This window comes from Esox lucius, chromosome 19 (assembly GCF_011004845.1).
Source record: "Esox lucius isolate fEsoLuc1 chromosome 19, fEsoLuc1.pri, whole genome shotgun sequence".
Lineage (NCBI taxonomy): Eukaryota > Metazoa > Chordata > Actinopteri > Esociformes > Esocidae > Esox > Esox lucius.
In genome coordinates this window covers 33,569,572-33,596,867 of record NC_047587.1, presented here as the reverse complement: position 1 = coordinate 33,596,867, position 27,296 = coordinate 33,569,572, and the positions used below count along the sequence as shown (strand labels likewise).

At 42.3% G+C, this 27,296-nt stretch overlaps 2 protein-coding genes across 5 annotated transcripts; one reads left to right on the top strand and one right to left on the bottom strand.

Annotated features, from left to right (window-relative positions):
- Positions 1-1,259: 1,259 nt before the first annotated feature.
- On the bottom strand, positions 1,260-9,473 carry LOC109614693 (cancer-related regulator of actin dynamics homolog). Of its 4 annotated transcripts, none has more exons than XM_034288483.1 (13): positions 9,244-9,473; positions 8,854-8,982; positions 8,545-8,649; positions 8,322-8,387; positions 7,898-8,045; positions 7,318-7,361; positions 7,101-7,166; positions 6,792-6,878; positions 3,384-3,419; positions 2,852-2,996; positions 2,556-2,627; positions 2,311-2,338; positions 1,260-1,420 (listed from the first exon to the last, which is right to left on the bottom strand). In XM_034288483.1, exons 1-13 carry the CDS (start codon positions 9,451-9,453, stop codon positions 1,270-1,272), a joined length of 1,287 nt encoding a protein of 428 aa, XP_034144374.1. In that variant the 5' UTR covers positions 9,454-9,473; the 3' UTR covers positions 1,260-1,269. The 4 variants fall into 4 exon arrangements, with proteins under 4 accessions (XP_034144374.1, XP_034144375.1, XP_034144376.1 ...); XM_034288484.1 differs by having other exon boundaries at positions 7,101-7,163; XM_034288485.1 differs by lacking the exon at positions 2,311-2,338.
- A 113-nt stretch (positions 9,474-9,586) lies between these two features.
- LOC114840876 lies at positions 9,587-13,532 on the top strand. Its single transcript, XM_029125269.2, has 4 exons — positions 9,587-9,687; positions 10,077-10,136; positions 10,223-10,280; positions 10,596-13,532. The coding sequence occupies exons 1-4, from the start codon at positions 9,605-9,607 to the stop codon at positions 11,814-11,816; spliced, it is 1,422 nt and encodes a 473-aa protein (XP_028981102.2). The 5' UTR covers positions 9,587-9,604; the 3' UTR covers positions 11,817-13,532.
- The last annotated feature ends 13,764 nt before the right edge of the window (positions 13,533-27,296 follow it).

The following is a 27,296-nucleotide window of genomic DNA, read 5'->3' as shown; positions in this document are numbered from 1 at the left end:
GGTGAACATATTCAGTATATCATTATTGGTTTCATGTTTAATCAGTGACACTTGGCCTACATTTTTATTTAAATATCTTTATTTCAATATGGCAACGGCACATCATTCTACAGTATTGCTATTATGTATTCACTGACAGAGACCATTCTCTATCAGCCAATCACTGTGGGCATAGTTAAGCATGTTCGTGGAACACAACATCATCCACAGCAACGGGGTCAACCCTGCCCTTTCTCTTAGCTTAAGACTTCTCCTGAATTCTTGGTAAAAGTTGGTCTTAGCTGCTGTGTGAATACGTTTTAAGAGGAAACACTTAGCTTGGAACTTTTAGTGCTGTTTAGGAGTCCTACTAGTGGTAAGATCAAATGTAAATGTCACATTGGTGACGAAGAGCCATTTTCTGTGCCAAACTTTCAAAAATATTGCTAACACTTAAACTGCATGTATTACTCGTTCAGCTCATGTACCAATCATGCAGTCCAACCAAAAAGAGGAGCTACATTCTGTATGCCTCTCTATCTTTGACTTGATTGTGTACAGGTGGAAGTAATTAGAGAAACCCCTTCAAAAGGGGTAGTAACAGAAACAAGCAGCCTTCAAGTGGTTTGTAGGATCTGATTACGCTTCACAATACGGAACTGCGACAAGCTGGGAAAGTTAATTGACGTTTTCCCTCTCCCCCTTAGAGTTAAGGATGACAGTGATACAAGTCAAGATAAAGTGCACATCAGATATGTGATGATTACTGGGGATATAAACAGTATCTTCCCACATGGAAATAACCTATATAAACATATATGTTTAAATATAGGTTTTGATATATGTTTTTAATATATGTGACATATATAAAATTGGCCGTTTTCCTATATTATATGTACATATATACACATATATGTACATATATGGGTACATATATGTACCTATATAGGTACATATATGCACGTATATATGTGTGCATATATGTACACATATATGCACATATGTGTACATATATACGGGCTTATATGTACCTATATAGGTACATATATGCACGTATATATGTACCCATATATGCACATATGTGTACATATATGGGTACATATATACGTGCATACATGTACCTATATAGGTACATATATGCAAGTATATATGGGTGCATATATGCATGTATATATGCACCTATATGTTTACCTATATATTAGTAAAATTATTAAAATCCATAGCTACTATGCAAAATAAATAAAAGCCCAAAATGTAGAAATGTACATTTATTTATTTACTTAAGAACAATCAAATAGAACAAGAACAAAAACAAGACAAAAAACTGAATAGAAAAAAAAAACTATTTATCTTGTTGATCTTCTCAGCTCCGTGAGCTTTGAATTGATAGATGTGCCTATCTGCCCTCGGCTGGCTGCCGGCCACTTCTTCAATGTAGCATCTAGAGAAGACAAAAATAATTAGACAGTATAATAATAATATAGTGCTTCATCAGGAACCCAAAGTGCTTACAGTACAGCTGCGACTGGAGACATATTTTGGATAAAGGGCTGACCATAATAAAAAATGTGTCATGTAAACACGTCAATTGGAAGATTCTGATTGGATTCTGCTAAATCTGAAAGAAATTCTGATTGGAAACATCACCCCCCCTTTTTGGGGGGGGGGCATTGTTCTTTCATATGCACACGTCCGTCATGGGAACTGCATTGTTAACAGTCACACAGTCAATCATGTGCATCCAAAGGAGAGAAAATTCATGGATAGGAAAAATGTTGCCACTCCCGAGTTTTTTGTTTAGCTTAAAACACAGGTGAAGTACAACTTCTGCAGTTGTTTTAGGGAAATTAAGACCGCTCTGCGGATGTCAAAATGCTATTATTCTGAATAAGGCTTGGTGCATGTTTATGCACGTCATGATTAGATTATTTGTTTCCATGTAAACAGATTCAGATATTCTAATCCCTCAAATTTTTTATCTGATGTAAGAAACTTTGCACATGTAAACATATCTAGTTGTCAATGGGCTGCACTTTTATAGCATTTTCCTGCACCCCCAAAATACATTACAATGTCCTCCCATTGACCCATTCACACACACATTCCACCCGCGAGCTGCCATGCTAGGTTTACTCGAAGTGCAATAAGATCAAGCAATAAAATCAAGCAAATCAATAACCGGTATAGACAAAATAAGGCACAAACACAGGACAGAGGGGATTAAGGTGAAGGAGGGGTGAATATGATTATTTAAGAACACTTCAGACGACAACAATATGCCATGAGGTTATTTGCAACACTATATGTTCTACAAAATAGAGGACTACACACCTTACAGCGCAATACCCCAGCAATGTGGCTTTAGAAGAGGAAAGGTAGGATCAAGAAGTCAGAAAGCGATGAATTAGTATTAAAGGTGCCAAGCAGATACAGTAACAATAATTGGTGCTCTACTTTATGCAGTCTCCATTGATGCCTAACAAATTTTGTTACAAGTAGGCTATGGTTAAAGTGGTGAACTTATAAAGTCTTAAAAGTTTGGTTTTCCCTTCTCAATGCATTATGCATTTACTCACCAATAATGGCTGCCTTTTTAATTTGGTCAAGTGCGACCAGCTGGTCCCCATCCCCTCTGGTTGGCTTCCCACCTTAAAGTAATATTTCAAAATTATTATGAAAGGGGTGTAAAATGAAGGTGGAGAAAGCAAGAGTTTTTTTTATATACACATCATGTTTTCTTGAGGTGCAAGGAAATACAAAAATGCCAAGTAAAAAAGCGATGGTATGCCCGCACACACATAATTTATTCCACAGAATATGACTGTTTTTTTTTTTCAAGGACAGAAGAGATTAGGAACATGTTGTTTTGTACCATTCAGGTTGCTTTTCAGCAAAGTCTCCAAATCAAAGGTGCCCAGCAGGAGATTCCGCACCATGGCAGTAGCAGAGGGGGCAAGGCGGGCTGCTTTCCACGCTTCTGCCTGGCAAAACACCCCAGAGCCCTTTATAACTTCCATCTGAAAAATAATTTCACATCACAATATACATTTATTGGCAATTTTTAGAAACTTTTTCATGTTTCATATTGATTCTTATGCTTAGCTTCCCAATAGTTAATAGGTTTTTATGTATAAATGCAGATTAATGATATGTATAAATGCAGATGAATGATAAAGAAATGAAACAAATTAATCACTGCCCAAAACGTTATTAAAGGAGAGAAGGAGGAGGACAGGGTGGGGGGAAAGGAGGAGGTTGGATGGAGAGTAGGGAAGGAGAAAAGACAGTGGGTGGAGAGGAGTGAAGGGGGGCAGGAGGAGAGGATGATTGTCACTTATAACACTAATTGGCTCCTACAAAGCACACAGTTTATACCCATCCTTACTACATAATATGTTATTCACCTGTGTTTTCGCTGAGGTCTCAGCTGTTGCTGCAGTCTTGTTAGAGAAGAAAAACATTGTTAAACTCTTCAACAATTTTATAAATATGGGGCAAGTAAATTACATATTACCACTAACTATCCATCCATCCATCTTCTACCGCTTATCCGGGGCCGGGTCGCGGGGGCAGCAGTCTAAGCAGGGATGCCCAGACTTCCCTCTCCCCAGACACTTCCTCTAGCTCTTCCGGGGGGACACCGAGGCGTTCCCAGGCCAGCCGGGAGACATAGTCCCTCCAGCGTGTCCTAGGTCTTCCCCGGGGTCTCCTCCCGGTGGGACGGGACCGGAACACCTTCCCAGGAAGGCGTTCCGGAGGCATCCGAAAAAGATGCCCAAGCCACCTCAGCTGACCCCTCTCGATGTGGAGGAGCAACGGCTCTACTCTGAGCTCCTCCCGGGTGACCGAGCTTCTCACCCTATCTCTAAGGGATCGCCCAGCCACCCTGCGGAGAAAACTCATTTCGGCCGCCTGTATCCGGGATCTTGTCCTTTCGGTCATGACCCAAAGCTCATGACCATAGGTGAGAGTAGGAACGTAGATTGACTGGTAAATCGAGAGCTTCGCCTTGCGGCTCAGCTCTTTCTTCACCACGACAGACCGATACATCGACTGCATTACTGCAGAAGCTGCACCGATCCGTCTGTCAATCTCCCGTTCCATCCTTCCCTCACTCGTGAACAAGACCCCTAGATACTTAAACTCCTCCACTTGAGGCAGGCACTCTCCACCAACCTGAAGTGGGCAAGCCACCCTTTTCCGACTGAGGACCATGGCCTCGGATTTGGAGGTACTGATTTTCATCCCCACCGCTTCACACTCGGCTGCAAACCGTCCCAGTGCATACTGAAGGTCCTGGTTAGAAGGGGCCAACACGACAACATCATCTGCAAAGAGCAGAGACGAAATCGTGTGGTCCCCAAACCTGACACCCTCCGGCCCCTGGCTGCGCCTAGAAATTCTGTCCATAAAAATTACAAACAGAACCGGTGACAAAGGGCAGCCCTGCCGGAGTCCAACATGCACTGGGAACAAGTCTGACTTACTGCCGGCAATGCGGACCAAGCTCCTGCTTCGGTTGTATAGGGACCTGACAGCCCTTAGCAAAGGACCCAGGACCCCATATTCCCCAAGCACCCTCCACAAGATGCCGCGAGGGACACAGTCGAATGCCTTCTCCAAATCCACAAAACACATGTGGATTGGTTGGGCAAACTCCCATGAACCCTCCAACACCCCGTAGAGGGTATAGAGCTGGTCCAGTGTTCCACGGCCCGGACGAAAACCACACTGTTCCTCCTGAATCCGAGGTTCTACTATCGGCCGTATTCTCCTCTCCAGAACCCTGGCATAGACTTTCCCGGGGAGGCTGAGAAGTGTGATCCCCCTATAGTTGGAACACACCCTCCGGTCCCCCTTCTTAAAAAGAGGGACCACCACCCCGGTCTGCCATCCCAGAGGCACTGTCCCCGACCGCCACGCGATGTTGCACAGGCGTGTCAACCAAGACAGCCCCACAACATCCAGAGACTTGAGGTACTCAGGGCGGATCTCATCCACCCCCGGTGCCTTGCCACCGAGGAGTTTCTTGACCACCTCTGTGACTTCAGCCCGGGTGATGGACGAGTCCACCACTGAGCCCTCATCCTCTGCTTCCTCAATGGAAGACATGTCAGCGGGATTGAGGAGATCCTCGAAGTACTCCTTCCACCGCCCGACGACATCCTCAGTTGAGGTCAACAGCTGCCCACCTCTACTGTAAACAGCGTTGGTAGGGCACTGTTTCCCTCTCCTGAGGCGCCGGATGGTTTGCCAGAATCTCTTCGAGGCCAGCCGATAGTCCTTCTCCATGGCCTCACCGAACTCCTCCCAGGCCCGAGTTTTTGCCTCCACAACCACCCGGGCTGCAGCCCGCTTGGCCTGTCGGTACCCGTCAGCTGCCTCAGGAGTCCCACAAGCCAACCAGGCCTGATAGGACTCCTTCTTCAGCTTGACGGCATCCCTTACTTCCGGTGTCCACCACCGGGTTCGGGGATTGCCGCCTCGACAGGCACCGGAGACCTTACGGCCACAGCTCCGAGCGGCCGCTTCGACAATGGCGGTGGAGAACATGGTCCACTCGGACTCAATATCTCCAACCTCCCTCGGGATCCAGTCGAAGCTCTGCCGGAGGTGGGAGTTAAAGATCTCTCTGACAGGAGACTCGGCCAGACGTTCCCAGCAGACCCTTACAGTACGCTTGGGCCTGCCGAGTCTGTCCAGCTTCCTCCCCCACCATCGGATCCAACTCACCACCAGGTGGTGATCAGTTGACAGCTCCGCCCCTCTCTTCACCCGAGTGTCCAAGACATACGGCCGCAGGTCAGATGAGACGACAACAAAGTCGATCATCGACCTGCGGCCTAGGGTGTCCTGGTGCCACGTGCACTGATGGACACCCTTATGCTTGAACATGGTGTTCGTTATGGACAAACTGTGACTAGCACAGAAGTCCAATAACTGAACACCACTCGGGTTCAGATCAGGGGGGCCGTTCCTCCCAATCACGCCCCTCCAGGTGTCACTGTCGTTGCCCACGTGGGCGTTGAAGTCCCCCAGTAGAACAATAGAGTCCCCAGTCGGAGCACTTTCCAGCACCCCTCCCAGAGACTCCAAGAAGGTCGGGTACTCTGCACTGCGGTTCGGCCCGTAGGCACAAACAACAGTGAGAGACCTATCCCCGACCCGTAGGCGCAGGGAAACGACCCTCTCGTTCACCGGGGTAAACTCCAACACATGGCGGCAGAGCTGGGGAGCTATGAGCAAACCCACACCAGCCCGCCGCCTCTCACCATGGGCAACTCCAGAGTGGTGAAGAGTCCATCCTCTCTCAAGGAGTGTGGTTCCAGAGCCCAAGCCGTGCGTAGAGGTGATCCCGACTACCTCTAATCGGAACCTCTCAACCTCACGCACTAACTCAGGCTCCTTCCCCGCCAGCGAGGTGACATTCCACGTCCCTAGAGCCAGTTTCTGTGTCCAGAGATCGGGTTGTCTAGGCCCCTGCCTTCGACTGCCGCCCGATCCTCTTTGCACCGGCCCCTTATGGTCCCTCCTGTGGGTGGTGAGCCCACGGGAGGGCGGCCCCACGTCACCCGTTCGGGCTGAGCCCGGCCGGGCCCCATGGGGGAAGGCCCGGCCACCAGGCGCTCGCATTCGAGCCCCAACCCCGGGCCTGGCTCCGGGGTGGGGCCCCGGCTGCGCCATACCGGGCGACGTCACGGTACTCAAAATTTTATTCTTCATTAAGGGGTTCTAACTATCCCAACATAAAAATCCCTATAGCTCAGTTGGAGCCTTAAGTAAAATCTGAGGTATAAAAGGGTTACACACACCTGTGGTGTCTCTCGAAAGCGCTCAGTCACCATGGGACTCTCTTTAAAGGGCTCGGTGTCCTCTGGGCTCTGTCTCCTCTCTGGAGTCTTAGAGAAGAAAGAAACATAGTCAAACTCAACAATTTCTATTCATCCAAGCAAGCCACTATAGATTCTTATTTACAGGGGGGGCTTGAAAAACATTAAACATGCCAATAAATTAAAGTTACATGCAAAAGTAATCAGCCAAACATAATAAAAATCCATATAGCTCTGTTTGAGTAACAAGTAAAATAAATAAATAAATAAAAATGCAAGGGGGTTACTCACCGGTTGCATTTCTCCAAAAGTCGAGAAGGAGGAATCTAGATCCTCCACAGGAGTCCTTCCAGTCTTCTTCATAGAAGAAAAATATAGTTATTCTCTTAAATAAATTAAAGTGTAAATACATAAAAAATTAACACTATCAATCAGCCCAACATCACAAGTCTCTCCAGTTCTGCTTGAGAAACAATTTTAAAAAGCAATGAAAATCAGAGGAACTTACCTTTTGAGCAATAATGGCGATGTCACTTTTCATTTGAGGGATTTCTAGAAAGAGGTTATATAAATAAAAAACTATAATTACAATCACTAGATCAAAATAGCACCCAGCAACTCAGTGCCCTTACTCTTCGAAAGACATTTCCTGCAGGTGTGAACTCAAGCTAAAACCCTCCAAAGCCCATTGATAAGGCTCTGCATAGGAAACCTGGTTGTGAACGCAATTTTCTTTCTCCAATTTCTCCCAAATTCTAATTCCCCAGGGTTTTTTTCTGGAGCCGATTGCCTTCTTGAGCCGTTGAAGGCAGAAAAGCATCATTTATTCTCATGAACTGTATGTTCTCTAGGCCATGACTTTTGTTAACCCTCTACAAATTCCTCCAGAAAGAGACAAATAAATATAAATCTAATTTGAATCTTATCAACGGCTATATGAGCACACACACTACCTCACCAGCTAACAACATATTTTGCCAAACACGTGTTTCAGCCCATAACATTTCTAAGTTTACACTTCTCTGCCACCGCAATATCCATCTCCAGAAAAAACCTTGCTAATAAATATAAAAATTAGGAATACTTACGATTGATGATAATGTCTTTCAGACGTGCATTTTCATTTTTAAGAGAATGGACTTCATTTCTCAACTCCTGCAAATTTCTTTGCATTTGGTCAAGTTTCCTTCTCTCCCACATCTGTTCATCCAGGTGTTTTCTAAATTCAGCAGCTGTCTACGAGAAAGAGACAGAGAGAAGAACAACAGCTAATTGTTATATAACTTATTTTGTAAATGGTTGATTCTGATTGGCTGGGAGGATGTCACGAGAGGTGTAAGAGGAAGGTGGCAAGAAGTCTAGGGCAGAAGTCCCTCCACTTGGCTATATGTAACTGGTTGTCTGGCCTCCTGGTGGTTATTCCTTACTTAAAACATGAAACTTCCTCATCTTGTATGTCATGTAATGTATGTATGTAATACACCACACAATGGATGTCATCATTTAGGCTACCTTTTTCTTAGAGGGTGGTACTATGTCCTCTTCATCCCCAATACGCTCCTCCTCTTCGCTGGCCCGCTGGGAGGGAGAGAGAAAGTGAGAGGACAAAGTTGCCTACTGTGCCGGTGTCATACCTTGTTACAGCTACTGGTAATGCACTTTATTATAAAAGTCTTACTTATCTTTACTGTATTGCAATGTAACAACACACACTGGATGCAGACTGGTAGTGTACCTTGTTCTTTGAAGGCCTGTCATGACGCGCCTCATCCTCCTCCTCCTCCTTCTCCTCCTCCTCCTCGTGGTTGTATTTAGAAGGACATCTCTTTTTATTGTCAACCTTGACAGAGAGAAACAGACTGACTTTTAGCCCAACTCTTATTAACTTACGTTACACCACCTTGCACATACATCTTGTCAACAAAGCACATGAAATCATCATAGATGACACAATTACAAACCTACACACATGCCTACACATTAAGAAACAAGAGAGAGAGGGGGAGATCATTTAAGTAAAGCACCAATTGGTGCAGTCAGTTACCCTTTTCTTTGAAGCCTTCTCAGTCTGCCCCTGATCACGGTACTTTGAGTTTGGGATGTTTTGTTTGCTGTGTGACTTCTTTCTCCATCTCGATCCCACGCAGTTTAATTTGGAGAGTTTTTTCAAATTCTGGTGCAATAAAATTAAAATGTTATCATGAACTGCAAACGTTTGTCTAATCATGCTTAACGTTACCAAATCTAACATTAGTCCCAATTGGACTTCGCTTACATTAGCAAATTATGTAGCTAACATGAGCCAGAAAGCGAAGCTATTGCTAACCAGGGACCTAGCAAGATCCATTTTAGACTTCTTTAAGAGCGAGAAAAAACATTAAATGTGGTATGTAACTACATAACGTCAGATAAAGTTAGCATGTAACATACTTGCCACGTCAATAATTCTTGCTCGGTGCACCGGCCAGGGTTGGCGGCCTTTTCGCCATTCCACCAGCTTCTCGTTTTTTTCAGTCCTTTCAAGAAATGTTTTTACTGAAAAATTCCGGACACAGTCGAGAGCCAAAATACTATGGGCCCCTCTATCCTCACCCTCAGTCCATTCAAGTAGGACATAGCGGATCTCCAACGCTGATATCGCCATTTTTACGCCCAGCCGTTATCTTTCGGCGCGAAAGATAGTGTGCTGGGCCGCATGCGGATGACGTCATCAACTACGCGACGCTGTAGCGGCTGATCGGTGGCAGCAGAGTGGAGAAATGCAATTTAGACGCAATTAAAGAAAAGCAATAGATATGGATCCAGTACGTTACAAAAGGTACCTCGTTGACGACGAAGCACCCGTTCCAGAAAGAACAAAGAGAAGACGTAAACGAAAGTAAGTCTTGTAACAAAACGTACTAGAAGCTAGCTAGCTAAATTAGCCAGCTAACAAAGCTACCAGCTACAGATAATTTCCTATATCATGTAAACGCATGTGGCATAATTCCCCTTAATGTATGTTAAGTATGTTTGTATAAAGGTAAAATGTATCTTTCCATGTCCACTGTACCTTTCCATGTCCAAAGTAAATAAATAAAGAAAACTGTTCAAGTTGGAACTCTAGCCAGGAAAATATTTCACTTTGTGTGTTTTGAATCTACAGTCTTAAAGGTTTCACCTCATGAATGGAATTTACCTGCTTGGACTTAATCAATCAGTCATATCAATCCTATTATATTGAGTGATGCATGAAGTGTTTTAACATTACCACAACATTTTTGTTAGGGACATTTCTGAAGATATGGGTGATGATGAAGAAGCTGTGGCCTCTTCTTCTACAACTCAGTAAGTAGAAAACACGCACACCAAATTAAATACCAAATAAAAAAACCTACATATTTCTTGCTGAATGATTTTTATTTTTATTTTAGGTATCTCACCCAAGAGGACAATCAAGATGACCCGGTGTCTACTGCTTCTGATGACACAGTAAGTGGCTAAAAATGGCAAAAATATTAAAGTTAGGTGTTTTTTGTTTTGTTCGTGCATGTGCATGCACACTAGTTAATGTAAATCATCATAGATAATTCCACAACCCAATTCTTCCTGATGTTGCTTAAAGTGTCAGAAAAATATACATGTGGACAAAAGGGGGCATAAAATTAATTTGGAGAAGACTGTTAAAAAAAATAAACAAAGACACTTGAGCCTTCAAATGCAAGTGGTTACCAACCACATGAAATGGTACATTTGTATGAGTCTGTGCAAATTTGGGATTGCTAATCCAATGTTTTAAATTCACAGATGAACCAACCCATACCTGGCCCTAGCTCTTCACCTGGGGAGCCAGTAGAGGAACATCTAGAAGACCCCACAAGTCCAACTTTAGACCAGAAACCAACAAAAGAACAGGTGGAACTCCTGCTGCTGGCATTAAAACTCAAACATGGATTAACAAATAGAGCCTTGGAGGACATCATGCATCTTATCAACTTTATTGCTGGTCCTGGTGGGGAATTGGTTAGTGGCTCAAAGTACCTTTTCTACAAAGCATTTGATTCAGTGAAAGACATATTAGAAGTACATTATGTGTGCAAGAGTTGCAAGGTAAGCATGCAGGAAGGTCCCTTTAATGTCAAGTGCCCAGTCTGTGACCAGGACACATCAAAAGCGCATGCACAAAAAGACCAGTGTTTTTTGTACTTGCCACTAAAATACCAAATTAAAAAACTGCTTGAGGACCACCAATTAGGGAAACACCTGAAACACCGCTTTGAGAAGAAGGATGCCTCCATCAAAGATATATATGATGGACATTTATACAAAAAACGATCACCCCTTGCATCACCAGACAGCATATCACTGACTTTCAACTGTGATGGAGTGCCAGTGCACAAATCAAACACAAAAAGTTTGTGGCCAATTTTGTGTACTATTAATGAACTGCCAATACAGCTACGTGCAAAACATGTTATGCTTTGTGGCCTGTGGTTTGGTCAAAACAAACCAAATATGAACACTTACATGAAACCATTTGTCGATGAATGCATAGAGTTGTACTCTAATGGTCTTATATGGGAAAGTGAAAGTGGGGAAATTGTCACAAGTAAAGTACTGCTTACTACCATGGTGGCAGATTCAGTTGCTCGGCCACTGATTCCGAACTTTAAACAGTTTAATGGTGAGTTTGGGTGTTCTTTTTGTATGCAGAAAGGAACAAGTGTGCTAAAACGCAGGGGGCGTGTAAGGGCTTATCCCTATGAAAAAGCAGAGTTGAGGAATCCCTCCCAGACTGATGATCTGGTGGAAGAGGCTCTTGCTGGAAACCCCACTAAGGGAGTGAAAGGGCCTAGTATTTTGTCTTGTCTACCTGATTTTAATATCATTGATGGCTGTGTTCCAGATTATATGCACAGTGTGCTGCTGGGTGTAGCAAGAAGCATCACCACGCTGTGGTTTCATTCTGAAAACAACCAATCGCCATGGTATATCGGACACTCAACAGAACAGATTGATGACATTTGAACTTCTATTAAACCCCCCTGTAATGTTTCCCGTGTCCCTCGCTCAGTGAAAGAGAAAAAGTTCTGGAAGGCACACGAGTGGAACATGTGGTTGTTTTATTACAGCATACCAACATTGAAAGGGGTCTTACCTGAAAAATATCTGAAGCACTGGTTTAAGTTGGTAAAGGGGGTTTCTCTTCTACTCGGTGAGAATATATCACCACTGCACATATCAGAATCTGAGGGGTTGCTAACAGAGTTTGTTCAGGAAATGGAGACCCTTTATGGGATCAATAATGTCACTTTCAATGTACATTTGTGCCTTCATCTGCCCAATACTGTGAGGAACTGGGGTCCCCTCTGGGCACAGTCTGCATTTGTGTTTGAGTCATACAATGGGATCATTTTAGATATGATAAAGAGCAGCCAGGGAGTTTCTCTGCAGATAATGAAAACAGTTTGGCTACAGGTTGCATTTCCATCATTTTCCCAAAAAACCATGGTGGCAGCTTCTGATGATTACTTAGCTCTCTTAGAGTCTTTTTCAGTTGAGAAAAAAATGGTGCAGGAAGTAAGTCGCTGTCATGGTGTTACATCTCTGGGTAGGCCTAAAATTTGTATGATCAGAAATGATGATTTTCTGGCCTTGAACAGCATCAGCAACCTTGAAAATAGAGTCACTGTGAAGTATTTTTGCAGAGTAGTGGTTAATCTTGAAATAGTTCATTCACAAAACTACTCGCGTACTTTTCGGAGAAACTCGTACACTGTCATTCTTTCTGATCGAGAGGAAAGTATTTTCTCTGTGAAGACATTCATTGTCTGTGATCTGGGGCAGGGGGAGACATGTTATGCAGTGGGGAAGTACTACCAAAAAGTGAAACAGGACATCTGCGGTCAATTTAAGAATCCTTGTTATTACGTCCCTGTAAGGAAATGTCTGGGGCCTTTAGTTGCTATACAAGCATCTCAGATAAAAGAAAAGTGTCTGTTTGTTAAAACTGTGAACAGAAATGTTGACATTGTCTTCAAATTCATTAACCACAGTGAAATGCTCAGATAGATGTGGGATGATGATGATTACCTGAATGTATATTCTATGTACTTTTCTTTTGTTAGTTTTTTTGCTACATTCAGACTGTAATGACCTTTCAGCCATATTCTGGAAAATGCATTAAGACAATACAGAAAACATTGCATTTGGTGGATGTAACGGTGAATGTGTGGATGTGTATGAGCTGTAATGTGAATCTGGAAGTGACTTGAAATTGGAAAAAAGGCTTGATTGACAAAAATAAAAAAAACACAAACCATTTTGTTATACATTTCCTTCTTTTCCACTATTGACCTTGTAAATGTTTCAGGAAAACGTGTAGACATCTCCTCTCACTTAAGTGCCATAGTTAAATTCCATAACATGCCAATTAGATGTGATACCCATTTCACGTGTTCGCACATACATAAGTTCTAGCATAATTTTTTTTAGTTATTTCTTAGTTATTGCCTTGATAATAGAAAATATGAGCTAGGCATCATGTATGACAGTTTCCAAAGTGAGATATGAGCTACAAAATGACCAGATCTTGCCATGAGCTAGGAGACGTATCTTGTATGTACATATAGGGCTTATATGTGGATATAAAGAAGCAATACAGGAGACCTATATGGCCTGTATATGCACATATATGCACCTCAATTTTGCCTATATGTGGCATATACACGCATATATGCAGCATATATATTATCATATATGTGCATATATGCAGCATATATGCAGCATATATGTGCATATAGACTGCATATAGGTTACATATATGCGCATATATCCTCATATAGGTTCTTTCCATGTGGGTTGTGCCGAAGCTGTACCAAAGATAGTGGATGTACTGGAGGATTATGATAGTTTCCTGATTAGGACTAATTATTGCCTTGTTCGTTTCAAAAGCAAGTGATCTCCTTGGGAGCAAGAACAAGAGGTAGGAAAGAAAATATGGACAGAGAAAAAAGAGTGTGACTATGCTGAGTGTTGGCTACTATCGCAGATCAAAGGGAGAGATCTATACATACAGTTGGGCTCAAAAGTTTGCATACCCTTGAAGAATTGGTAATATATGTACCATTTGAAGAAAAAAAAACATGACTGAGCAGGCAAAACATGTATTTTATTACTTATGGGATTCACATTCAACTATAGGTCATAACAGAATGGCACAATCATAAAACAAAACATGGCAACAAAGATAAAAAATGAACTGACCCCTGTTCAAAAATCTGCATAGCCTTAGTTCTTAATACTGTGTATTGCCCCCTTTAGCATCAATGATAGCATGCAGTCTTTTGTAAAAGTTGTCTATGAAGCCCCAAATTCTTGCAGGTGGTATAGCTGCCCATTCGCCTTGGTAAAATGCCTCCAGGTCATGCCAAGTCTTTGGTCATCTTGCATGAACCGCATGTTTGAGATCTCCCCAGAGTGGCTCCATGATAAGAAGACTGTGATGGTCACTCCAGAATCTTCACCTTTTTCTGCTGTAACCACTGGAGGGCCAAATTGGCCTTGTGCTTAGGGTCATTGTCATGCTGGAAAGTCCAAGAGCGTCCCATGAGCAACTTTCGTGCTGAAGAATGCAAATTGTCTGCCAGTATTTTCTGATAACATGGTGCATTCATCTTGCCTTCAATTTTCACAAGATTCACCGTGCCTTTAGAGCTCACACACCCCCAAAACATCAGTGAGCCACCACCATGCTTCACAGTGGGGATGATACTCGGTTCACTATAGGCCTTGTGGACCCCTCTCCAAACATAGCGCTTATGGTTGTGACCATAAAGCTCTATTTTGGTCTCGTCACTCCAAATAACAGTGTGCCAGAGGCTATGAGGCGTGTCAAGGTGTTGTCGGGCATATTGTAACCAGGCTTTTTTGTGGCATTGGCGCAGTAAAGGCTCCTTTTGGCAGCCCGACCATGCAGCTCATTTTTGTTCAAGTATTATTGTGTTGTGCTCCTTGAAATAACCACACCGTCTTTTTCCAGAACAGCCTGTATTGCTCCTGAGATTACCTGTGGGTTTTTCTTTTAATCCCGATCTTCATATGATCTTCATATGATCACTATCCTTAAATAAAAAATGATTTTGCATGATCAGTCATATTTTCAAAATCAATGCCAGAAATTCACAATTTCTGTCAGGGTTTGCAAACTTACGAGCACAACTGTATATCATATTTCAACATTCTGTTAAGTCAGAGTAAGAGGCATAATATTCAGTCCATGATGCTCGATTATCTTTTAAAGCTTGTTATATGACATCCAGGAAGTCCAGTATTGCTTGATGTTCGAGTTGAATATATACAAATGTTTGGTTACAGAACTGAGAGTTTGTAAAATGTGTTCAAACTTTCATTGTACCAGCTGGTCAAATACTGCTTGAAAGCACAAACTAAATGTACAAACTTGCGAAGATGACTTCTCCCCAAACAATGGCCTCACCAACAGTCATGCCAAAGAACATCTTGTGGGGTTGTGTGTTCGTCCTTGTTCATGCCAAATAGCTTTTCCCTGTGATTGACCTTGTGCTGTTCCAAAACTCATAAAAATCTTCAGGGGCATAAGTTCTGTGGTTAAATCGATAAGGATGTGGCTGATGTTATTAACAAAAAAAAAAGTCAAGACCAATCAATGAACAACCATCTCTGCATCATAAACCAATATGAATTACTCCAACTTTTAATTTAATTCTCTGAAATGTTTTGCCTATCATGCATGTCTCTCAATTAACACTCCTCAAGATAAGTCTCCATTACAACTGCACTCTATATTACAGCTGCCACATACTGTATACTGGTCTGTTGGATGAGCAGGGTAGAGCAAATTTGATGAACCGGTTGTTAATAACAACTGTCTTGTATCTACACTCAATTTCAGTAGGGTGGAATAAAAAAATGCACCTGTATACATTGAATGGTTTTGCTTACTAACGAAAACATTTTGCTCATTGTATTGTCCTCCCAATGCAAATGATCTCATGCATCAAGCCGCAAATTCAGTTAACATACATTTTAACCAACACCAGCATTGTCACGGCTACAAAAGGGCCTATAGCAATATATCGGTTATTGAACTGAAATACAACTCACTGCCGATAGGTGGCGTTAAGTTGCATGAGGCACCTTTAAGTATTGCCTTCTGTTTGTTAGCGCTAGTTATTGAGTTGAGCCGCAATATGGTAAAGTCTGGAAGAGTCCCATTTTACCGTAGGCCTAATAGTCCAGCTAACATCAGCGCCTTCTACCAGTCTGTCCAAGAATTATGACACTTAGGCATACCTGATGGCCTTCGATAGGACTACAACCATGGAAGGATGGCCACAGAATGACAGGGACGGAATCCTGGTTCCCTGCTCACAACAAAGGTGCAGGTTGCCTATTTTTTAGGCTACATAATGTATCCAAGAACAGCTTTTAACCTTGATGTATTGGTCATATACAGTGGGGAGAACAAGTATTTGATACACTGCCGATATTGCAGGTTTTCCTACTTCCAAACATGTAGAGGTCTGTAATTTTTATCATTGGTACACTTCAACTGTGAGAGACGGAATCTAAAACAAAAATCCAGAAAATCACATTGCATGATTTTTAAATAATTATTTTGCATTTTATTGCATGACATATGTATTTGATCACCTACCAACCTGTAAGAATTCCGTCTCTCACAGACCTGTTAGTTTTTCTTTAAAAAGCCCTCCTGTTCTCCACCCATTACCTGTATTAACTGGACCTGTTTGAACTTGTTACCTGTATAAAAGACACCTGTCCACACACTCAATCAAACAGACTCCAACCTCTCCACAATGGCCAAGACCAGAGAGCTGTGTAAGGACATCAGGGATAAAATTGTAGACCTGCACAAGGCTGGGATGGGCTACAGGACAATAGGCAAGCAGCTTGGTGAGAAGGCAACAACTGTTGGCGCAATTATTAGAAAATGGAAGAAGTTCAAGATGACGCTATATCTCCCTCGGTCTGGGGCTCCATGCATGATCTCACCTCGTGGGGCATCAATGATCATGAGGAAAGTGAGGGATCAGCTCAGAACTATACGGCAGGACATGGTCAATGACCTGAAGAGAGCTGGGACCACAGTCTCAAAGAAAACCAGTAGTAACACACTACGCCGTCATGGATTAAAATCCTGCAGCGCACGCAAGGTCCCCCTGCTCAAGCCAGCGCATGTCCAGTCCCCTCTGAAGTTTGCCAATGACCATCTGGATGATCCAGAGTAGGAATGGGAGAAGGTCATGTGGTTTGATGAGACCGAAATAGCGCTTTTAGGATAAGTACAACCCAAAGAACACCATCCCAACCGTGAAGCATGGAGGTGGAAACATCATTCTTTAGGGATGCTTTTCTGCAAAGGGGACAGGACAACTGCACCATATTGAAGGGAGGATGGATCAATCAATCAATCAATCAATCAATCAAAATTATTTATGAAGTCCTGTTTACAACAGTGGTTGTCACAAAGTGTTTTACAGAGACACCCGGCCTTAAACCCCAAGGAGCAAACAACAGTAGTGTTGGATTGCCATCTTGGCCAACAACCTCCTTCCCTCGGTAAGAGCATTGACGATAGGTCGTGGCTGGGTCTTCCAGCATGACAATGACCCGAAACACACAGCCAGGAGTGGCTCCGTAAGAAGCATCTCAAGGTCCTGGAGTGGCCTAGCCAGTCTCCACACCTGACCCCAATAGAAAATCTTTGGAAGGAGCTGAAAGTCCATATTGCCCAGCGACAGCCCCGAAACCTGAAGGATCTGGAGAAGGTCTGTATGGAGGAGTGGGCCAAAATCCCTGCTGCAGTAAGTGCAAACCTGGTCAAGAACTACAGGAAAACGTATGATCTCTGTAATTGCAAACAAAGGTTTCTGTACCAAATATTAAGTTCTGCTTTTCTGATGTATCAAACACTTATGTAATGTAATAAAATGCTAATTAATTACTTAAAAATCATACAATGTAATTTTCTGGATTTATGTTTTAGATTCCGTCAATCACAGTTTAAGAGTACCTATGATAAAAAGTACAGACTTCTACATGCTTTGTAAGTGGGAAACCCTGCAAAATCAGCAGTGTATCAAATACTTGTTCTCCCCACTGTATTACACCCCTCCCCAGGGTAGGGCCACAGTGTCGCCCCCCCGTCTCAGTCCCAAGATCTTACGCTGCTATACTATTGTGCTGGGGGAGTAGGGTCAGTTCTCCTTCTCCACTATACACTCACCTAAAGGATTATTAGGAACACCATACTAATACTGTGTTTGACCCTCTTTCGCCTTCAGAACTGCCTTAATTCTACGTGGCATTGATTCAATAAGGTGTTGAAAGCATTCTTAAGAAATGTTGGCCCATATTGATAGGATAGCATCTTGCATTTAATGGAGATTTGTGGGATGCACATCCAGGGCACGAAGCTCCCGTTCCACCACATCCCAAACATGCTCTATTGGGTTAAGATCTGGTGACTTTGGGGGCCATTTCAGTACAGTGAACTCATTGTCATGTTCAAGAAACCAATTTGAAATGATTCGAGCTTTGTGACATGGTGCATTATCCTGCTGGAAGTAGCCATCAGAGGATGGGTACATGGTGGTCATAAAGGGATGGACATGGTCAGAAACAATGCTCAGGTAGGCCGTGGCATTTAAACGATGCCCAATTGGCACTAAGGGGCCTAATGTGTGCCAAGAAAACATCCCCCACACCATTACACCACCACCAGCAGCCTGCACAGTGCTAACAAGGCATGATGGATCCATGTTCTCATTCTGTTTACGCCAAATTCTGACTCTACCATCTGAATGTTTCAACAGAAATCGAGACTCATCAGACCAGGCAACATTCTTCCAGTCTTCAACTGTCCAATTTTGGTGAGCTCGTACAAATTGTAGCCTCTTTTTCCTATTTGTAGTGGAGATGAGTGGTACCCAGTGGGGTCTTCTGCTGTTGTAGCCCATCCGCCTCAAAGTTGTGCGTGTTGTAGCTTCACAAATGCTTTGCTGCATACCTCGGTTGTAACGATTGGTTATTTGAGTCAAAGTTGCTCTTCTATCAGCTTGAATCAGTCGGCCCATTCTCCTCTGACCTCTAGCATCAACAAGGCATTTTGGCCCACAGGACTGCCGCATACTGGATGTTTTTCCCTTTTCACACCATTTTTTGTAAACCCTAGAAATGGTTGTGCGTGAAAATCCCAGTAACTGAGCAGATTGTGAAATACTCAGACCGGCCCGTCTGGCACCAACAACCATGCCACGCTCAAAATTGCTTAAATCACCTTTCTTTCCCATTCTGACATTCAGTTTGGAGTTCAGGAGATTGTCTTGACCAGGACCACACCCCTAAATGCATTGAAGCAACTGCCATGTGATTGGTAGATTAGATAATTGCATTAATGAGAAATTTAACAGGTGTTCCTAATAATCCTTTAGGTGAATGTACATCGTTGTTGATATGAGGAAAGCATTTTCTGAATTTTTTCAGTCTTCTCTCGTTTTAAACTTTAAGAGGACATGAGGTCCTGGTCCACACCTGCAGAGTGCCTGGTTTGGGGGGCCCGTTGCTTCCCTGTCCAAAATCCTCGGGTTGTGTTGCAGATAAAGACGATACCTGACGATTTCAACTGCCACTGTGCTGACACCTCCTCCCTCCCCTGTGTTGTCCCTGTCCTTGTACATCTGGTCATGCTTCTGACCTAGTCTAAATTTAAATAGACTCTGGATTTAGCCCACATGTATTTATTACATATTCCAATTGGACTCTTAATATTTCACCCGGCACAGCCAGAAGAGGACTGGTCACCTCTCTGAGCGTGGGTCCTCTCTAGGTTTCGTCCTAAATTTCTGCCTTCTTAGGGAGTTTTTCCTAGCCACTGAAAGTCAACACTACTGTTGTTTGCTCCTTGGGGTTTAAGGCCGGGTGTTTTTGTAAAAGCACTTTGTGACAACTGCTGTTGTAAAAAGGGCTTTATTTTATTTATTTTAAAACTAAAATAAATATTGTTTAAATGTGTAGTATTCTGGTTGTATTGTTATTGTATGAATGTATGTATCATTAGAATTGAGCTCATCTAGATGAGTTAAGGAACACATTCCTGATGTTGCTCCGTCAACATCAGGAATGTGTTACTGATCATTGGGCATGGGGGTTGTCGTAGTGCAATCGTCTCTGGGTTACAGGATGATTTTATTGTTCTAGGTAGATATGCCTATCGTGTTTATATTGGTGAGAACAACCATCTAATGATGAGATTGATATAATGGAACATTCACTGATGAATGTGCTGCATAATTTCAGTAAATAACTGAATGTATCTCTCCCTTGATTTGAACAGGTTTTCTATTTTTCCACTACACATAACTGCCAAAATCCAAAATCATATGTAAAATGTTTCAGGTGAATATGTCTAAACTTTAGATGAGTGCTTGTTTTTCTTTTTCTATTCAGATTGAAAAAATGCATATCATCAAAGGGCTACCAGGCGAAGCAGAGAAGTCCTGTCAGATAGCGGATTTTAATGAAAGGTTAAACAAATCTTTGCTGATGTAGACTGGCTATAATGGCAATAACGGCAGTGATGGAAATGTACAAACAAGTCCTGTCTGCTGAGGTGAATATGTATGCAGTAATGGGAGACAAGTAAGGTAAGTTGGTTGTTGGATGCAAACAGAGTAATTTTGGAAATTCCCTTCTGTAAATAAAAAGTATTAATATTAAAATACAGAATAATATATCTGCAAGTCCAGCTATCTTTGAATGACTTGAGGTTAGCTACAATAACCACACACATTCCTTTCAAGATACTTCTCATCTCTGTATTGTTTTTAACATTTAAGGAGTTGTACATTATAAACCTGCATAGAGAATTCTGTCAACCCATAATTCACCAATTGCAGCACCACCCAGAGCATACTCGCACTGGGGCACAATGAGGACATATGCCTTAGTCAGACCATTTGCAGAACATTTACTCCAGCCTCAAGCAGAGACACACATGGGAAATAGATTTAACCAGTCTGGGCAGTTAAAAATGCTCTTAACCCTCAAGCTGACAACATATTTTACATACTATCTGTCATTTACCAAGGGTTACTGGGGTCAATAATGTGGAGGTCAGGACACATGCTTAAATAAGTCAGACAAAACGCACTTGGAAGCACCTGTCAAAACTGGTCAAGACTCTCTGAATAATGTTTATGGACTGAAAGTACATATATTCTTCGGCTATTAAAAAAACCCATCTCTGCATTCAAAATGTTTTAACAATGTTAAGGAATGGTGATGTTAGTGTGAAGTTATGAGGATGATTTGCTGCTTTAGGTCTCAGACACCTTGCCATCATTGAATAAATTATGAATTTTGCTCTATTCGAGAATTCTGAGGGAGAATGTCAGGTAATCCATCCCTGAGAAGCTGAAGTACATTTGTATCATGTCTTGAAACAATAATTCAGAATACAAAAGCAAGCACAAAACAACTAACATTTTGGAATGGTTTAGTCAATGTTCAGACATAAACACAACTGAGATATTGTGGCAGGGCCCATAAAGAGCAGTTAATGAGTAATAACGCAGAAATGTTTCATGGTTTAAGCAGCACACCTCACTCCTTAAAAAATATACTAAACAGACTTATATCTGATAAAGGCAACTAGTGAATACACCAAACTTAGTAGGCCTATACATGTACAATGGGGAGAACAAGTATTGGTACACTGCCGATTTTGCAGGTTTTCCCACTTACAAAGCATGTAGAAGTCTATACTTTTTATCATAGGTACTCTTAAACTGTGAGTGACGGAATCTTAAAAAAAAATCCTAAAAATTACATTGTATGATTTTTAAGTAATTAATTAGCATTTTATTACATGACATAAGTGTTTGATACTTTGTTTGCAATTGTTTGAAACTACGTTTCCTGTAGTTCTTGACCAGGTTTGTACACACTGCAGCAGGGATTTTGGCCCTGTCCTCCATACAGACCTTCTCCAGATCCTTCAGGTTTCAGGGCTGTCGCTGGACAATATGGACTTTCAGCTCCCTCCAAAGATTTTCTATTGGGTTCAGGTCTGGAGACTGGCTAGGCCACTCCAGGACCTTGAGATGCTTCTTACGGAGCCACTCCTTAGTTGCCCTGGCTGTGTGTTTCGGGTCATTGTCATGCTGGAAGACCCAGCCACGACCCATCTTCAATGCTCTTACTGAGGGAAGGAGGTTGTTGGCCAAGATCTCGCGATACATCCATCCTCCTCTCAATACGGTGCAGTCGTCCTGTCCCCTTTCCAGAAAAGCCACCCCAAAGAATGATGTTTCTACCTCAATGATTCACGGTTAGGATGGTGTTCTTGGGGTTGTACTCATCCTTCTTCATCTTCCAAACACGGCGAGTGGAGTTTAGACTAAAAAGCTCTATTTTTGTCTCATCAGACCACATGACCTTCCCCCATTCCTCCTCTGGATCATCCAGATGGTCATTGGCAAATTTCAGAAGAGCCTGGACATGCGCTGGCTTGAGCAGGGGGACCTTGCGTGCGCTGCAGGATTTTAATCCATGACGGCGTAATGTGTTACTAATGGTTTTCTTTAAGACTGTGGTCCCAGCTATCTTCAGGTCATTGACCTGCCATGTAGTTCTGGGCTGATCCCTCACCTTCCTCATGATCATTGATGCCCCACGATGGAGCCCCAGACCGAGGGATATTGAGCTTCATCTTGAACTTCTTCCATTTTCTAATAATTGCGCCAACAGTTGTTGCCTTCTCACCAAGCTGCTTGCTTATTGTCTTGTAGCCCAACAGGTCTGTGAGAGCCGGAATTCTTACTGGTTGGTAGGTGATCAAATACTTATGTCATGCAATAAAATGCAAATTAATTTTTTAAAAATCATACAATGTGATTTTCTGGATTTTTTTTTTTAGATTCCGTCTCTCACAGTTGAAGTGTACCTATGATAAATATTACAGACCTCTACGTGCTTTGTAAGTAGGAAAACCTGCAAAATCGGCGGTGTATCAAATACTTGTTCTCCCCACTGTATACCATATGTATCTCACGTATTAAATGCAATTGGAGGTTCACAGTCTATTCCCAAAAATTGTGTTTATGTTTATTTGAATTTATTAATACATTAAACATACTGCATTTGAATGCCTTTTGCCAGGTCTTTATTGAAAATAATATGATCTCAATTGACTTCATTAAATAATGGTCAAAGAAAATGTATAATGAACACTGGCATAATCACGGGGGTGGCAGCAGCTGTCTTGTCATCCCAGTTGTCATGTGTGTCTGCTATAATATAGTCATATTTTAAGGAAAGGTTCGCTATTTTTTATCCTAGGGCCTTTTTTCAGATTGTCTAGTCCTAATCCTGAAATGTGGAGACATAATTTTTTTGAATAAATACTTTTTTTAAATTTACGATATTTTATAAGGAAGCCTCTCCCGGCTATAATGAATGTGAAAAGGGCAACTATATGATATACTCAGTTTTCCAAAATGGGAAGGACACGGTGTATTGATATAGGTCTCCAGATGTTCTCCTGATTGTTTTTTGCCAAAACGAGCATTTTATCAATGGTTATGTTCTACGTGAAACCAAACTATTCTTTTCATAAACACCTTACAAAATCCGTAAACTACCGCACTCAAGATAACAATCAATCAATCAATCAAATGTATTTATAAAGCCCTTTTTACAACAGCAGTTGTCACAAAGTGCTTTTACAAAAACACCCGGCCTTAAACCCCAAGTAGCAAACAACAGTAGTGTTGAAATTCAGTGGCTAGGAAAAACTCCCTATGAAGACCGAAATTTTGGACAAAACCTGGAGAGGACCCAGGCTCAGAGGGGTGACAGCACGGTGCTGTTTCAAAACAGCTGAACTACGGTGCTGACCTAAATGGAGTTTACTAGCCGGCAACAAGCTACATTTACAGTATTTATCAAAATGTTTCCAGAATGTGCAGTCCCCTATTGTTTTAATGAAATGGAATCTAGCTAATTGTCTAAAAGACATGTCGTCATTCAGAAATGTTATCAGTCAGGGAAAATCCCTGAACTGGCCATTCCAAACAGTCCAAAAATCAAGCCAATGCTCCATAGTAATAATTTCAGTACCTATTACTATTCATGCAGAACCCGACTTTTCCCAGCCTCTGCATCTTCCAGTTTCTTTGGGGACGTGGAAGGTTTTCAAAACTGCCCGCTTGATAAGAGCTTGAAAGTCACTGCCATCTGTTGCACATGCTGGAGCCAATTCCGCCTTAGTATTTATGCACAGACACAGTTTCTCGATGGCATTAGGTAGCAATAAATCCCACTCCTAACTTGAGCTACAGTTTAGTAAACAAACTCGGTTGCTGGATAAATCCTCCTTGGAGACAGATTTGCATAGGTTTACCAACAGCTAATTGACCCATTTGGAGTGGACGTCACAGTTACGTCACTGAAGTATGGTGGTGGCAGAAAACTTTATGAACAAGTGTAGGGAAACAGTCAAGATCATCGGACTAACGGAAACATTTTATTGTTGTGCTGTTGAATGTCAGAATGAGATGCAAAAAAGATGACCATTTTTATAGAATACTGTTGTCGAAGCCACCCTTTGCAGCTAAATGCAGACATTTATGGTTGCAAGCCATTAAACAGACAGGCTGGACTGATGAAATCATCAATGCTTGTCTCAACAGTGCTCATTTCACATCAGAGAAACATTTATTATATAGTTAACGATAAATTAGTAACAGCAGCAACCACAAAGCTGGTCATCTACAACGGTGTTCACAAGAAGAATAACAGTTACAGTTAGGAATGTATCGTCACAAGAGATCCCCTTAAAACGGGGAATGCCCATTGCTCACTTGTTTCCTGTGGATATAGCTCCTTCTCCTGTGAGAGGACTAAGTGAGAGGACTAAGTGTAACTTACCTAGAACGTTTACTCCATCTTCATTCAACTTTGGTGATTCACCTGTGTCAGAAGAGTGGAAGGAAATGTTAACTGAAAAGATGATGGAACAGAAATAAGTTTTCTCAACTCATGAATTTGACGTTGGTTGTTCTAAAAGTACTTGCCATACCATCAGAGTCACTCATGACACACCATTTAAGGAGAGATCTCGACGGCTGGCTCCCACTGATGTAGAAGTTGTTCGAAGACACCTGGAACATCTGAAGACAGCAGATATCATCTCTCCGTCCAGAAGCCCCTACGCATCGCCAATTGTGATTGTCCGTAAAAAGAATGGAACCCTACGGATGTGTGTGGACTACACAACACTCAACAAACGTACAGTTCCTGACCAATCCCACGGATTGAGGACGCCTTGACCTGTCTCAATGGAAGCACATGGTTTACTGTTTTAGATCTCAGGTGTGGATATTATCAAATTTCAATGAGTGAAGCTGATAAGGAGAAAACTGATTTTATATGTCCTGCTGTAATCAGTTTGAAAGAATGCTGGAGCACCGGCCACTTTTCAACGGGTTATGGAATAGACCGTTGGGGATATGAATTTACTCTAAGTTCTAGTGTACCTAGACGATCTGATAGTTTTGGAAAAACCCTGGAAGAACATGAAGAAAGGCTTCTTAAAGTGTTGGATCAGTTGAAAGCTGAAGGACTAAAGTTGTCTCTGGACAAGTGCCAGTACTGCCGAACGTCAGTCAGTTATGTTGAGCAAATAGTGTCCCAAGATGGAGTAGCTACAGACCCATCAAAGATCGAAGGAGTAACGTCATGCAAAGACCAGAAACGATATCTGTTCGCCGTTCATTCCTCGGATTCTGTGGGTATTACAGATGATTTGTGAAAAACTATGCAAAGGTGAGCTACCCATTGAACCAACTCCGACATGGTTATTGTCACTCAAAAAGAGGGAAGCCCAAGGAAGAAAAAGGCAAAGTCTATTTCAAGCCCTCAGAACCTTTTGGATCAAGATGGGATGAGAAATGTGAAATGGCATTTGTGACACTGAAGAAAAGCCTTACTCAAAGCCCTGTGCTGGCCTTTGCCAACCATGAAAAACCATATGTATTACATGTAGATGCAAGCAGTGAGGGAATAGGTGGAGACCTGTACCAAGAAAACCATGATTAACACCTGTGTCCAGTGGTTTTTGTCAGCGATCTGAGTGTAATTACTGTATCCAGCTCATACATTTTAAATCTTTAGCACTGAAGTGGGCTGTTGTTGACAAACTCCATGATTATCTGTATAGAGTGAAGTTTGAGGCGCGGAGAGAGAACAATCCACTGATGAAAGTCTTGACTTCGGCAAAACTGGACCCTACCGGGCACCGCTGGCTTGCTGCATTGTCTACCTATGACTTCAATTTAAAAGCTGACGCAGACTCTTTATCCCATCGTCTTTATCCACAGGAGAAACCTGAAATGGAAGCAGATTGGAGAAACATTTCCACATCGGGAGTTAGAGCCACATGTCAGATGTCTACTGTGACTAGACCAACTCATTGATTACTTCAAGATTGACTGGTTGATCAGTTGGGTGCTTCCATGTACGCTATTCCTCAAGCCAACTGCAACTTGACAATGCTGAGTGCTCATCAGCTGCCACGATTGAGTCCGTCTGAGTTATCTGATTCTCAACAAGAAGATCCCTGCATTAGTGAGGTGTGGTCAGCTCTAGAAAAGTGTGATGTGTCTAGAGTCAGGAAAACGGGACATCCAAGCATATCTCTACTTTTGAGAGATTGGGAAATGCTGAGGGTTGAAGATGGGGTGTTATACATGAAAGAATATGGGAATGAGGAGATCAACACAATGCACAAGTGCTGACTAACTCTGAACAAAGGATAATAGATAGGACATGATGCCCATTACTGAGGGACCCCACACACCCTACTCACACATCCCGTCCATACCTCCTGTTCGGAGTATTCCATGAGACTGTTCAGTTCAGTCACTGCAACATGATAAGCACAGGACAGTACCGCCTCAGCAGTTGCAGCAACAGAACATACAATTCTTTGTACGTTCTGTTCCCAGAAAATAATCCTTCGTACTACAGCATGAAATGTGTCACCATCACATTGGCTGAGAACAGCTAATCCTTTTCAGATAATCACAGGTGGAAAGGGTGAGAATGTATGGATAGGCGCAATCAAGGTGGGTAAAAGAACAAGGACACTGGACTGAGGAAGTGTAACAGTGTGAGTGCCAAGCAATGTGTATAAATGAAAGAAAAACTAAACTCAAGCAAAGACTGTTCAGATCTTCATTAGTTCACTTGATCTTTAGTGTAACCAAGAGTATGCACCTCATGTTCAAAGTGACAGAAACGATAATCCATGATGTGCGGTGACAAACAAACACAATATATACCCAACTAATGACTAAGTGAAAACATGGTGCATCTTTGGGGTGCGCTGCTCCCATCACTCTCCGGCAGGTGGTTAGAACACCGGCAAGATGGTGCACTAGA

Bases quoted from the DNA above. Each gene is read 5' to 3' on its own strand.
- LOC109614693 (XM_034288483.1), bottom strand. From the start codon at position 9,453: ATGGCGATATCAGCGTTGGAGATCCGCTATGTCCTACTTGAATGGACT. The intron at 7,167-7,317 runs GTAAGTTCCTCT...TCTTCTATGAAG, and splicing joins TCGCCATTATTGCTCAAAAG to AAGACTGGAAGGACTCCTGT. The intron at 3,420-6,791 runs GTGTGTGTAACC...TTCTCTAACAAG, and splicing joins GCTTTCGAGAGACACCACAG to ACTGCAGCAACAGCTGAGAC.
- LOC114840876 (XM_029125269.2), top strand. From the start codon at position 9,605: ATGGATCCAGTACGTTACAAAAGGTACCTCGTTGACGACGAAGCACCC. The intron at 9,688-10,076 runs GTAAGTCTTGTA...CATTTTTGTTAG, and splicing joins AAGAGAAGACGTAAACGAAA to GGACATTTCTGAAGATATGG. The intron at 10,137-10,222 runs GTAAGTAGAAAA...TTTTTATTTTAG, and splicing joins GCCTCTTCTTCTACAACTCA to GTATCTCACCCAAGAGGACA.